Raw genomic sequence first — 14673 nt, forward strand, 5'->3', positions numbered from 1 at the left:
AGCTACAGAACTTCAAATGACAAGGATGTCAAGTAGATTTCAAGATAGACTGTTGTACACATGGGAAAAAAATTAATAAATTACAGGGTAACCTCAAAGAAAAATAATACACCTGCACATCAAAATTATAGACACTGCAAATGACTGGCAGGCCTTGAAATTCTTGCAGTTTTTGTTTCACAAATTTCAATGGTAGGTTATTCGTTGCATGAGTATATATAACAGGTACTTTCGTTTTTAAAAATTGGCAGTTTTGTCCCTCAAAAGGGGGCATGTATAGACTAGTGCGCAAATATGTCACAGTAATAACTGACACTAACTTGGATCATTTCATTCTTACAACCTCTGATCTAAGTCCTATTATCATGCTTATTTTACAAATGAGAAAACATACAGGTTTAATAAGCAGTCCACAATAACACACCTACTCTTCAGCTACGCAGACTTCCATCTTTATGAAAGTTTGTATCCTGACCCTATAAGACAGATTTACACCTCACAAAAAAAGAACAAAGAATCTTGAAATTCAAAGGAGATACAAAGAACCATGCTGGAAAGTCAAACAGCTCACTGCAAGTCCTGAGGAACAACCCTCCCCTATTGGTTAAGAAAACTGAGTACCCGCCCAGGAGAAACCTGCCCAAGCCCCAGAAGACTTGGTATTAAGGCCATTCCAGTCCAATGTTCCTTCCACTATACAAGACTGCGTTACACTGTCAGGAGTAAAAATTCTTAACCTCCACCAAACCTTTTCTGCGTAACTTAAAATTTTAACAAAGAATTGAAATTCTTTAACTCAGTTTTCAACTATTTTTGTTATTGTTAAGTGTCGTGGAGTCAGTTCTGACCCATAGCGACCCTGTACAGGGTTTCCAAGGCTGTAAATCTTTACGGGAGCAGAAAGCCTTATCTTTCTCCAGAAGAGCAGCTGGTAGTTTCGAACTGCTGACCTTGCGGTTCATAGACCGATTCGTAACCACTACGCTACATGTCCTCAAAAGCCTGCTCCTCCATGAAGCCACATGGGACCATGATTTACCTATGTTTCATTTATTTATTGAGCATGTGACAAACAGATGAGGTTACATAGCTTCTTGAAGACCACATTAAGATGGGAAAGAGAGACAATAAACAAGTAAAGAAGTAACTACAATTGTGCTGACTGCTTGGAAGGAGTACACGGGGGACAGACCAAGGTGGGTGACACCTGTCCTTTCACCCACTTTAAAAACTTTATTCCTTGAAAGGTTGGGTTTTTAGAAAGGAAAAAGATTAGCTCTGACATGTTTTTCAAATGCTACCTGGCTGCTCTATGAAAACAGATTAGAGAAAATGGACAGAAATGGATTGATTACAGAAAATGAATTCGAGTGGAAGTAGGCAGTCCAATTAAGTCTCAACATAGTTTTGTCGTCAACACTCAAATAATGATCAGCAAACCAGTAACTGGCTTTTCTTACCAATTTAGAAGGTAATTACAGAAACCTGAGAGTAAATGTTTAGAAACTCTTGTAGTCATGTGACATTGCTGCAACATCCATGATTTCAATCTCATTGGACACATTATAAACAGGCTCCGTGTTGCCTAGGTAGTATGGTTAGTTCCATGTGGCAAGAGCTTTACAAAGGTTTCAGTATGTAATTATAACCAACTGTTCTTTCACTACCAAGAGTTTAAGAAATACGAGTCTGTGATTAATTGTTGCTAAACGCCATAGAGTCGATTCCGACCCATAGCAAACAACTTTGCAGTCTAACGCACTAGCGCACAGCACCACACCAGGACTCCAGTGATTAATAGTGGAACTCAAACTACGGCAGTAGCAGTGGAGACAGAAATATTAGGACAATTTCAAGATCTACAAGGGGCTTCAGAAAATTCATGGAAAAATGGAACGAAAATTTCATGGGATTTTTCTCTGAATTTTTTGAAGACCCTCATACTTCGAAGCAAAATTGACAGGATCAAAAATGAGGGGTAAGACAAAGGCTGGATCAAGGGTTCAAGCATGACAATTGGGCAGATTTAGAAGCGAAAAAAGAAGTGATTTAGAATAAAAATTATCTTATCAGAGTTCCTTTTTGGACACACAAAATTTGAGATGCCTATGTACCTGGTGTGGTGCTGCAGGTTAATGCACAGGACCGCAAAGTCAGCAGTTCGAGCTCACCAGACAGACGCTCATTGGAAACCCTACACAGGGTCGCTCTGAGTCAGAAGCGACTTCAGGCACTTAACAACATATGACATGGTGTGGCACTGTAGGATAAGCACTGGACCACAAGGCCAGCAGTTCAAATCCACCAGTCGCTCCTCAGAAATCCTATACACGGTCACTACGACTCAGAACGGACTAGGCAGCACGTAACAGCAACATGTGACGTGGAGTCCTGTAGGATCAACACTGGACTACTAACCAGAAGGTCGGCAGTTCAAACCCCACTGCTCCTTAGAAATCCTATACAGCAAACCTCCAGAAACTAGCTTAGTACAACACATTATTGAGCTAAACTGAATTCACTTTGTTCACTTCTACTAAAAATAAAAACACTTCCTAAGAGGTTGATATAAATATACAATGCCTATTATTCAATGTTATTTTCATCTCCATACATGAAATTGCATATATGTAACCGGTCTAACACAACCATAAATTACTGCATATTAAAATAACTCTATATTTTAAAAAGCAATAAATGCCCTTATAATATAAGAATTTATCCCTGAAAAGCAACCCACTAACTACTCTAGTATAAGGAGCTCTGGTAGCATAGTGGTTATGAGTCAGGCTGCGAACATCAGGGTCAGCAGTTCGAAACTACCAGCTGTTCCATGGGAGAAAGATGAGGCTTTCTGCTCCCTTAAAGATTTACAGCCTCGGAAACCCTGTACAGGGTCACTATGAGTCGGAACTGACTCCACGGCACATAACCACCAACCAAGTCTAGGATACCCCAAAGATGTGTCTTTACAGCCCAGAAATCAAAAACACTTTAGATCCGGTGGATATAGTGAAATATGTTTTCAAAAACATGAATAAGTTTGTTCAATTTAAAAATGGAAAGTCAACATTTCAAGTAAAAGTGACTTGACTCCAGTAGGGGTTACCTCCTTGTAATCTCCATTTCGGTTTAGTCTGTAACCCTCAGGAGTATGAAGCTGAACGGTTGTGTTACTTATCACTTCTATGCAGCACTCTTGATCCAGGAAGCTCAGTGGGCGCACTCTACAGTACACCTGAGAAGACAGTAAGGTACTTAAAATACCAAGGTTGACTTCTGCCTTATGAATTTTCATTTAATCGCCAAACATTTGTTCTCCCAATTTAAGAGCTATGAAAATCCAAATTCATTATTTGAGATTATCAAATGCAAACATTAAATGCACATAAAATTAGTATTTGCTAACAAAAACATCAAATCTCACAGCTTCTCTTCAGTATATTGCATACAAATAATAGTTATATTACTCATAACATAAAAGTCACTCTAGAAATCATCAACAATGAGACTCCTTTTAAAAACTGTTAGAATTCTTTGGATCTGGATATCAATTAAAATTTTCCAGTTTAACCTAACACTTTGTATACAAATAAGTTTCCTTACTCAGGGATTGGGTTGAGGAAAGCCTGAATAGCTATGTGCAAAGCATCTGGTTCTCACAGCTCAAACCCAGAGATTAGGTCCAATGCCAATGAGGAACAGATTTAAAACACCAATCCTTTTTTATTTGCCATTTGCTTTTATAAGCAAGTTCCCAAGCCTGGAATTAGTGAAGTACTTTCAATTATGATCAAGTATTACAGTGAATTAAACTATTCTATACTAGAGTCCGTATGAAATTTAGTACCAAGAAGCATGGAGTCTGGGGCTTTCCTTATGAAATCTACCATCAGTTACTGACTCCAGGGTATCTAACAACAACAACAAAATACCAATGATGAGAAAGGACAGTCATCCAAGCAGAAAGATTCCCCCATCCCAGTGTGTATCAACCAGCTTGGAGAATATTTGTTGTTATTTTCCATTTATAATTAGTTAGAGGAAGCATGCAATTGACAACTGAAGATTCTATTTTAATGGACTAATGAATCCTATATGGAAACAAAATTTCATGGCCAGAACCGGCCTTACACAATTAATTAACAGAAATGCTCTTTAACTCTACTTCCCTATCTTTTCTCCCATTCCTTCCAAGTGGACAGAAAAGAACTGACGACAGAATACAAACATAAATGCACTGGGTGACCTTACCCCAACGGGGTCTTTAGGACTTGTTTGGGATCCTTTCTTCAGCAGAGGTTTCCTGGGTGTCTTAGTTCTCCTGATCATAGATATAAAAAGTTTCAGTTCAGTGTTACGATATGAAAATCTCATCTATAATTTATACAAAGAAAACATTCTTAGGATTCCAAAACACTGCTCCACCAAACAACTTGAATAACAATAATAAAGTAATTAATAGAATAGAGTTTATAGCATGAATAGCCCCAAAATAATTAAAATTGGTTTAGAATGTCGTTTTCGTAGGAAATGTACCTACTTACTCTTTGATCAGTGCTACATTTCAAGTAGCTGGCAATTTTTCTTGAGCAATAACTGTAGTTGTACTACAAATCTGGAAATTTACAGATAACTGATCAGACTTCTCTTGAAAGACATTAGGATGAACACCAGAGGGTATATACACCACACTAACAACCATTGGCAAGGCAGACTGCCAAGCAAGTCACTTCAATCAATTATAAAAACAAAGATGAAGGAACTCATTCTTTCATCAAGCTCAATGTCAATATTTTCAAGGAACAACTGATTATGGAATTCTCAAAACCATACAAAATGTGGTCCCATAAAGCAAATTTTTTGCTCGTTTCTTGAGTGGGGACAATGGGGGGGGAGGATATATGGGCTTAATTTCTCCATTCATCTAACATGCCACTTCCTCCCACAGTCTAGATGTACATTTAATACTAAAAGTAAAATTAATGACTTGGATTGTGGATTATGAAATGATTTTTCTCTCAACATCTACCCAGGGAAAATGGAAGCAAACTGGTGCTATCAAGAGCAAAATACTGTGGCAGCTTTACGGAAACGGAACTTATTTTTGGCTTTTTAAGATCTTTTGGCTTTGGTCTCTTAATAAAACAAGCTGCCTCTGCAATTGGCTCGCGAAGTGAGACTAATGATAAAGTCAGTCCCCTTCTTTAGACCACAAGCACTTCTTAATCACAGTAGCGGTCACGGAATTATGATTTTCCGGAAGCATTCTGGCCCCTTCACAGGCAGGAAAGTGGGCATGCGTGTCCGTGGATCGGGCGGGGCTTGTCAGTATCAGGTGACAGTATCCGCCTCCAAGCTACCAGGCCAGGCTCCGAAAAGCAGGCAACGCTCACCAGTGCCAGGGCTCCCCAGGTGCTGAGACCCCTCCCCCGACCCAGACACAACACTCGGCTTCTTACGCGAGACGCCCCGCGACTACAGCCGTCTGCAGATTCGCACTAATGCTGCAAAATGCACCCCGAAAGTGGGCGCTCATGAAGGAGGAAGGGACCGGGAGAAGAGGTTAGGGGAGGCGGTCCAGAAACCAGGCGGATGACAACGCGGCTAACGGGAACCAGAGTCAAAGCATAAAGTCCCCTGACTTGGGGCCGACCTTTCCTGGCAGCTAAGGGCCAGGGCAGGACAATGGGCGCCCGGATCGGGAGGACGGGAATCCGAAGAGGCGCCAAGGACCGGGTGGGTCTCTGTGCCCGGGACTCCCACTTTGAGGGCCGCGGCGTGAGGAGACGGCCCGTGCCTCTGGCTTCCGCCCAGACCTCCCAACCTCCCTGCTCCCTGGCCCGGTACTCACGCTGGCTTCATGGCAGCAGGCTCCGTGCTGCCCAAACGCGCACGCGGGTCGCCGGGCTCGATCGGACAGGCTGGCCAAGACAGCGGGACGCAGGCAAAAGCCGCGGGAAGGAAGTCCCGGCTCCGTCGCGTCGCTCCGTAAGGCCCGTAATGCCCAGGTAGGCTCGCGCCCGGCGCATTTCAAACGGGCCAATCAGCGCCCGCCCTTTGATAAGGGCGGGGCCTCAGAGAAAAAAAATCCGCTCCGAAGGAATTGGCGCTTGTTTCCTACGCGACAGACGGAGAAAAGCCGAGAGGTGCCTAGGTCCCAGGCTGCAGAGCTTGAAGAGAAAATTCAGATATGCTGAAAATCAACCTCTTTCATTTTTCGATAAGGAACTGAAGATTTACTTGCCGACAGAACAAGAAGTCCAACGACAGGGCAATTCCAGGGTTGGTTCCGAGGTCAGTTGTGTTGTTTCAGACCTGGTGTGTCTGATTCTCCTGTTGTGCCCTTTTAATCTCAGTCTTCCTCTCTGGCTTCCTTTCTGGTTCCTCCAATTCTTAACTATAGACACATTGTTTTATAAAATTCTTTATTGTGTTTATAATAGACACATTGTTTTATAAAATTCTTTATTGTGTTTATATGTATGCCCTGGACATAAAGAGATGAATAAGATTGGATCTTTGCTTTTGAAGAGCAACCTACAGAGCCTCCTCTTACTAGATGAACTGAATCCGCCCCACATTTTTAACCTTTGTCCCGAAACTGGTAACTATCAAGTATGTGTTTCTTTCCTTTGACCCATTATTCCATTGGATTCTTTAGATTTTTGTTATTAACTGATTTGTAAAAGTGGCTCTTATACCAAGGAAATTTGTCCTCATCCAAAATTTGAGTTCAAATCTTTTTCTGCTTCATATTTTGGTTTTTATTTTCATTTGGTTGTGTTGTTTTGTGACAGCTTAGGGAAAAAATGAGGTAACCAAATTTGTCAGTCTTTCATGGCTTTGGCTTTGCATCAAATGCGGGAAAGTCTTTCCCACTCAGATTTATTTTTTTAATCTCATGTTTTTCTCAAGTTCTTTAATTGCTTTGTCTTTCATGTTTAAGTCTTGGAGCCATTAGGAATCTACTTGTCAGATGAGAGGTTTGGATATGTATCATTTAGGAGTCAGGCTTTACTGCTTGCTAGTTGGAAGGAGCTCTGGTAGCTTAGTGGTTACGAATCGGGCTGCGAACCTTAAGGTTAGCGGTTCGAAACTACCAGTCGCTCCGCGGGAGAAAGATGAGGCTTTCTACTCCCGTAAAGATTTACACCCTCGGAAACCCTGTACAGGGTCGCTATGGGTCGGACCCGACTCGATGGCACTTAACAACAACAACAACAACAGTTGCTGCTATTACCCGCTGTTGAGTTGAGCCCCCGACTTGGGGCAACCCCATACACAATGGAACAGAATGCTGCCCATTCCTGTGCCATCCCCTTGATCATGTGCAGGTGGAATCTTTATGACCCACAGGACTTTTATTGACTGATTTTCAGAAGTAGAGTGCCAGGCCTTTCTTCCTAGTCTCTCTTAGTCTGGAAGCTCTGCTGAAACTTGTTCAGCATCCTAGCAACAACACACAGGTATTCGCTAATAGTTGGGTGGTAACTGCACATGAAGTGAAGCTGGCCAAGAGCTCTACCACCAATGCTGGCTAGCTGCTGCCCAGTTACCTCCTAATGGCTCCTTACTGTCTTTTACTCACCAGTATCACAACTTCTTTGATGTTCAATCTAATTGATTCCTTCCCACCCTTATCTTGGAGTCCTGGTGTGGCGCTGTGGGATAATGTACTGAACCACAATGTCGGTTTGAACCACAAGGTCAGCAGTTCAAATTCACCAGCTGCTCCTTGGAAACCCTATACATGGTCGCTATGAGTCGGAAGCAACTCAAAAGCATTTAACAACAACAACAAACCGTTATCTCACTAGTCCTATTAACAAAACTGCAAGAAAGTCCGTGTCCTTGTTTTTTCTCCTCCCTAATCCTGGTGTAAGGAGCTCTGGTAGCGTAGTGGTTACGAATCGGGCTTCGAACCTTAAGATCAGCCGTTCAAAACTACCAGCTGTTCAGCGGGAAAAAGATGAGGCTTTCTGATCCCTTAAAGATATACAGCCTCGGAAACCCTGTACAGGGTCGCTATGAGTCGGAACCGACTCCACGGCACATAACAACAACGACAACAAATCCTGGTGTAGCGCTGTAGGATCAGCACTGGACTGCTAGCCACAAGGTTGGCGGTTCAAACACACCAGCCGTTACTTGGAAACCTTTGACAACAACAGTCTCTCTCATGGAATCCTGATGTGGTGCTATAGGTTAAGCACTAACCATAGGGTCAGCAGTTCAAACCCACCAGTCGCTCTTCAGAAACCATATATAGGGTCACTATGAGTTGGAATCGACTTGACGGCCCTTAACAACAATGGTCTCTTTCTCAGCGTTGTGTGTGTGTGTGTGTGTTTTCCCTCCCTTAAATGTATGTCTCAGGGTTTTGACCTGGTTATTAGCTGCGTCCTGTCCCCAAGCACTCTCAGTCAGCCACACTCATGGCTTCACATACTATTCACATTTGCTCTTGTGAACTGCAGACCCATAGATCCAGCTGCCTTCTAGATGCTCCTCTTGACTGGCCCACAGGCACCTCGCATCCATCACATCCTAATCTCTCCCCACAAGAGACGAGACCTTCATGGATGGCATCATCATTCACCTAGCCAAGGCAGAGTCTAAGGTACCATCTTAGAGGTACCTTTTGCTTCACCAGCTTTAACATTCAGTCATCAAATCCTGCCAACTGTACCTCCTAAATAGCCTTTAAATGTCTCTACTTAGTTCTAGTCCTTTGACTACTACTGTCTAGAGTCCAGATGACTGCAACGATGTCTTAACAGGCCTCTCAGCTGCTATCCTCCAATCCATTCTCCAGTTGCATCCAACTGGCCTCTAAATCCAGGTATAACCACATCACTCCCTTGCTTGAAACCTTGCAGTGGCTCCCCATTGCCTGAGGCTTGCAACAGGGTCCTTCAGCCTCTTCTCTGCTCCCTGCCTCTGAACTGCAGCGCACCAGACACACTGGGCTCACACCCTCCCTCTGCCACACTCACCTGCCTCCCCCCTTCTGACAATGCCTCCTTATCTTCAGTTCTCAAAACAACCTGCTTTGGGGACTGGCGCCCTGCTTCCCAAGTCACGGCCCTTGTTGATTTGCTGCTGAGCTCACAGCCCAATTTGCAATACTGCCACTGTCCCCTAGTTGATTATGACTATAGTGACCCTACAACATAGTGACCCTATCTAGGGTCTCCAGGACCATAGATCTTTACAGGAGCAGGCAATGTTGGGGAATGTGAACCACCGACCTTGTAATTAGTTGTTGTTGTTGTTGTTGCCATGTGCCATGGAGTTGGTTCCAACCCATAGCGACCCTGTACAGGGTTTCCGAGGCTGTAAATCTTTACGGACGCAGAATGCCTCATCTTCCTCCCACGGAACAGCTGGTAGTTTTGAACTGCTGACCTTGCTGTTCGCAGCCCAATTCATAACCACTAATTTGCCATTGTTGTTGTTAATTGTCATTGAGTCGGTTCTTACAACAACCCTGGATAGGATTCCAACGATTTGAACCTCCGACCTTGCAGTTCAAACCGACACAGCCATCAAGTGCTTATCCTACAGTGCCCACCAGGACTTCAGTTTGCAGTTGTTAAGTGCTATCAGTTCCAACTCAGTGTTCCTGTACAGGGTTTCCAAGGAGCAGCTGGTGGGTTTGAACTGCTGACCTTGTGGTTCACAGTCCAGTGCTGATCCTGTAGCGTCTCATGTGTTTCTTTACTACCGACTCCTTCTCTAGGGAACTGTAAGCTCTATAGCATAAGCCTGTTTACTGGCCAACATGACCCTGTGGCCTCAGTAGATGCCACTGGACCCCAGTGTCCAGCAGTGGAAGTTCTCTGTAAATGTGTGGAAGGAATGAATGAATTCATTCCTTCCTTTTAAGGAACACCTCTGTCAAGGACCCTTTACATTGTGCCAACCCCAGCTTGTCTTCAAGACAGTTTCTTCTTTCTCCCTCACTTCTCACACATTGCCATCGACTTGTTTCTGACTCAGGATGACCCCACGTGTGCCAGAGTAGGGTTTTCGATTGCTGATTTTTCAGAAGTAGATTGCCAGGTGTTTCTTCCAAGTGCCTCCAGTAGACTTGAACATTCAACCTTTCAGTTAGCAGCAGCCTAGCATGTGAACAGTTCACATCACATCAGGACTCCCCCTCACTCTGGCCTTGTGAAAACACTGGCATATTTTCTTAAATTTTATTTTATTATATATCCAATCTCATTACGTCATTTCTCTGTTCAAAAATGGTCCAAGTCCAGACTTGCAGAATGTGCCCTTTGGTGGCGTAAAATTATTATATATGCCTGAGTGTTGTTTGAAAAACAAGCCAAAATGAATAGAGAGAAATACTGTTAATTGATGGTACATGGAGGGGATTATAACCGTTGTAATGAAATAAGGTGTGTGATTTGGTGAATGTAAAAGTGATGATCTGTAAACTTTTACTCAATCCACAATAAACATGATCCAAGCTGACATTGCTAATAATGGAACTAAGCAGCAGCATGTGCTTCCTGAGCGTGTGCATAAAACAAACCATCCTTCCAATAGTATAAAACTAAGGGACAATCTAAAATAATTGGCTATACTCCTTCAAAAATACCAGTCATAAAATACAAAGAAAGATTAAAAAAAAACTTGCAGGTCAGAGGAGACAATCTTAATATCTTAGTGTAGCTAGAAGTGCCACAAGTGGATGGCATTAAAGCACAGAAATTAATTTTCTCACCAATTGTTGTTGTTAAGTGCCATCGAGTCGGTTCTGACCCATAGCCACCCTGTTTAGGGTTTCTGAGGAGCAGCTGGTGAGCTTGAACAGCCAGCCTTGCAGTTCAAACGGCTTTGCAGTCTGGCGCATTAACCCACAGTGCCACACCAGGACACCAATTAGGAGGCTAAAAGTCCAAGTTCAGGCGCCTGCCCTAGTAGAAGGCTTTCTCGCTCTCTGTTAGCTCTGGAGGAAAGCCCTGCCTCTCTTCAGCGTCTTTGCCTTGGCTCCTTGGCAGTCTTCATTTGGCATGTGCTTGCCTCTCTCTACCTAAACTACCCTTCATATCTCAAAGCTGGTTGGTTTAAGACATAACCTACACTGATATGGTCCCAACAAACAGCCCTAATCCCAAATATGATTACATCCACAAATTTACAGTTTAGGATTTGTAAGACACATTTGTGGGGAGGGCACACTCCAATCCATAAAAAGAAACTAAAGTGACATGAAAAATGAAGGTACGCACGCTCCTGGGTTTCCTTTTGCTATGTTGTTGTGTTCCACTGAATTGATTCAGATTCCTGAGGAAAGTCTAAGATTGAGTGCTCCATGGGGTTTCCAAGGCTGTACTTTTAAAGGAAGCCCACCGCCACAGCTTTTTCCCTGGGAGCACCTGCTGGGCTCAGACTCCTGACCTTCTAGTTGGCAGCTGAGCAGTTAACCAGTGTGCTACACACACCGAGCACTAAATTAATGTTCACTGATGGATTCGGTAGTCCATTTCTCATGGCGAATAAACAGGTTTGCATAGGGGGTCTATGAAACATAACTCAATCAAGTAGGAAGCAGGAGAAGTTTTATAATAAATAAAGTTTTATTTTTTTCCCTCTCACATAGTTCAAGAAAACCATACATTAGTGTAAGTTAAAAGGACATCTCTGAGTTTGGAAATAAGGCTTTCATCCATATAGACTGGTGACTGGAAAATCAGAAACCGACATTCAACTAATATAAAGTGTTGTTAGACAGTGATAATAGGTATTTAGCATCAAAAAAGGCACCAAGGCTTTAAAAAAAAAAAAAAAAGTGAGACATAATAGATTCCCAATGAAGAGTTTCCCAAATATCTGACAATATCACTGTACTGTGCTCTACTTTGCCTAGAACCTCTCTCAGGAACGGAGTTTTACACACACACACACACACACACACAAGGAAAAACAAAGATCACTTTAAGAAAAACTGCATTAGACCAAAATAGTTAAATCACTTGTACTCAAAAGGCCAACTTTAAAAAAAGGGGGCCTTAATAATGACAAAATAATTCATTTCCTTAGAAAGAAGATGGAGATGTAGTCTTAAAAACAACAGCGGAAAATGGAATCTTTCAAGGTGTAAAAGGAGACAAAAGCTAACTTGAATGGCCTCGTTCAAACATACTCAAGTTTTCTCACAACTATGATGTCTGGAGACATTTCAGAGCAGCGTTTCTCAAGCAGGGAGAAGGGGTGCACCCCAACAGATATCTGCCTCCCCTTGGTGGTCTCTTTAGAGATTGGCACCCTGGGGAGTAGCTGCTAAAAGTGGCAGTGTGTCGCATTTTCTCCTAGGTATATTGAGACACTGAAAAAAACAAACTCGCGAACCACTGACTTAATAGACAGTTTACTAGTGAGGTCTTCAAATAACCCACTTTAGACTTGGGCCAAACTATATTCACATTAGACATTTGATGTCTAATAGTTAATACTTAATATATTTGAACCCATTCTCACTACACATGAAATGCTTCCAGATTAGTGTCCTGCAAACTTTTAAACATTGAACTTGTGGGCATTTTCCCAAAGTGGACCACAGGGCTGAAGCTTACCAACCTCATAAAAAACACTTTGAAATGCTTGTTCATCTTCTGTTGATTTGGCATTTTATTTCAGTCATTAGCCCAATGAAAAGGCAATGAGCAAAGGTGAGATACTCTAAATGTCCTTGAAATTAATCATCCATTGTCTCTCAACTACTTATGCGCAAAGTGAGAACATTATTTTTACTCTGTTGAAGCAGGAGAATTTTATAGTCATTATGTCTTTGGCCTTGTAGAAAAGGGGATTTTAACCTGGTACCTTTTTCACCATAAAACTATAGTTACAGATCGTGCTGCTGTAGAATTCCACTAACGGTGCCAGATTGTTGCCAAAAAAAAATTTTTTTTTTTTTGGTACTGCAGCTTGCAATTAATGGACCTCAAATTTACCAGCCCATATAGTTTTATTTTATCAGTCTGCTTTTCCCAGAGAAAGTAAGCAGACACTAAAACTAATGAACTCATATTTCTTGACCATTGTCATCTGATATAAATTGTTACTTGTCCTTGGAGGACTATACAATGAACTATTTACAAGGCTGTTCCAGGATCTGGGGTGGTAATCATAGAAGCAGTATTCCAAGATTTGGGGGTGTTCCTGAACCAGCACAACAGAGCCTGCATTGTGAAGGGAGGGTCTCGTAAGTGATAAACAAGTGCAGATGGCAGGGGGGGGTCTCTCTTTAGAACGGTTTGCCTCAGCATTTCTGTACTCCTCGAAACCCCCATAAAATACTGACACTTTAATTGGTAATGCAACAGATGAGAAAATGCACAAAGCTTCTGAACATAAATCGGAGGATACGCTCTTGGGTGTTGCGTTGCTGTAACAAAGTACATGAATCAAAGCAATGCTGATAGGCCCAATGAATGCCTTCTGGAAGGCACAGCATGGCAAGTCTGGGTCCTGGCTCGCCTACATTTAAACCACGTGGTCCAGTGCAGATTTCTCTAAGAGTCGATATACATTTCAACCTTCTGAAGTGGAACCTCCTGGCTTGACTGGCTCACGAATCTCTGTCTCAGTGAATCGCCAGGTGTATCTTATTCACCTTAACGCTTGAGAATCACTCCATTTGACCATCTGTCTGGCAAAATCTTTAGCATCCTCTGCACACGAATGTGAAATTTGGTGGCATAGCTGAACTGCTGAAAACATTCTCAGATATGGCACTTTTTCATTGGCTAGAAAGGTGGCAGTTGAGCACAACCTTTAAACCGCCCTTCCCTGCCCACCTGCCCTCACGATGACCTCACAAGCCTTAAAGGGTGTTTTTCAAAGGTGTTTTCAAAGATTTGGGTAGTGCGTTTTTAAAGGTTGCTTTGTTTTTGTTTTTTTCCTCAGCATTTAACTATCTTTATTTTCATAATAAAACGATTTTTGTGTTTTGTTTTCAAAAGTATGTTTGAGAAAGGCACAGTAGATACAATGTTGTAACTATAGTCTCACCTGAAAACTTAGATTCATATTAATGGCTAATTGGTAGTTTAATTTACACCACCCAGAATCTGGTCTAGATATATGTGTACTGTCAGGCACAGGAAGATAAAAAGAGTCTGGAGAAGTGAGTTCCTCCCGTGCCTCAGTGACAAACAATGAAGGCTCGCGGTATGATGTACAGCACAGCTCCTGGCCCAGGGTGGCGTCTGCAGCTCACAGCTGAATTCCACGGTGGAATCAAGTGGAGAACTTAGGAGATACTGGGTTTGCTTTGTGTTCCAGTTCTTTCCGTAGCTGGGCCTGTTGTTCCTCCCATTGCCTGACCTAAAATTGATGGATTTTCTAGGCTTGCTCCTCAGCCATTTTCTTCTCCAGCTCCTGGTGTCTCTTCTCAGTGCCCAGCTGAAATGGTTCCTGAACTAGAGAACCAGAAGGCCTTCCGCAACTGTTTTTTCTCTCCTTCTTGGGCTCCAAGGGATCTTGGGAGATGACACTGTTTGGATGAACCTTGAAGCAAGCTGCTTTTTTCTGTTGTTTCACTTCTCCCTCCAGCTGATGCTTCCAAGTCTAAATCTTCAGAGCACCTCTCTTGTAAGTCTCCACAGTTTTCACCACAGGTTAGTGGTGTCGAAATGGGGCAAAGGAAGT

At 42.6% G+C, this 14673-nt stretch overlaps 1 protein-coding gene across 1 annotated transcript in view; it reads right to left on the bottom strand.

Moving 5' to 3' along the window:
* The window catches only part of KIF23 (kinesin family member 23), a 29108-nt gene extending 23243 nt beyond the window's left edge, over window positions 1–5865 (bottom strand). The window contains exons 1-3 of the mRNA XM_006866574.1: window positions 5855–5865; window positions 4255–4324; window positions 3110–3238 (exon numbers count right to left, since the gene is read on the bottom strand). Coding sequence (XP_006866636.1) covers window positions 3110–3238; window positions 4255–4324; window positions 5855–5865 — 210 coding nt within the window. The remainder of the gene's footprint in view (window positions 1–3109; window positions 3239–4254; window positions 4325–5854) is intronic.
* Window positions 5866–14673: the final 8808 nt, after the last annotated feature.

This window comes from Chrysochloris asiatica, unplaced genomic scaffold, assembly GCF_000296735.1.
Source record: "Chrysochloris asiatica unplaced genomic scaffold, ChrAsi1.0 scaffold00092, whole genome shotgun sequence".
Lineage (NCBI taxonomy): Eukaryota > Metazoa > Chordata > Mammalia > Afrosoricida > Chrysochloridae > Chrysochloris > Chrysochloris asiatica.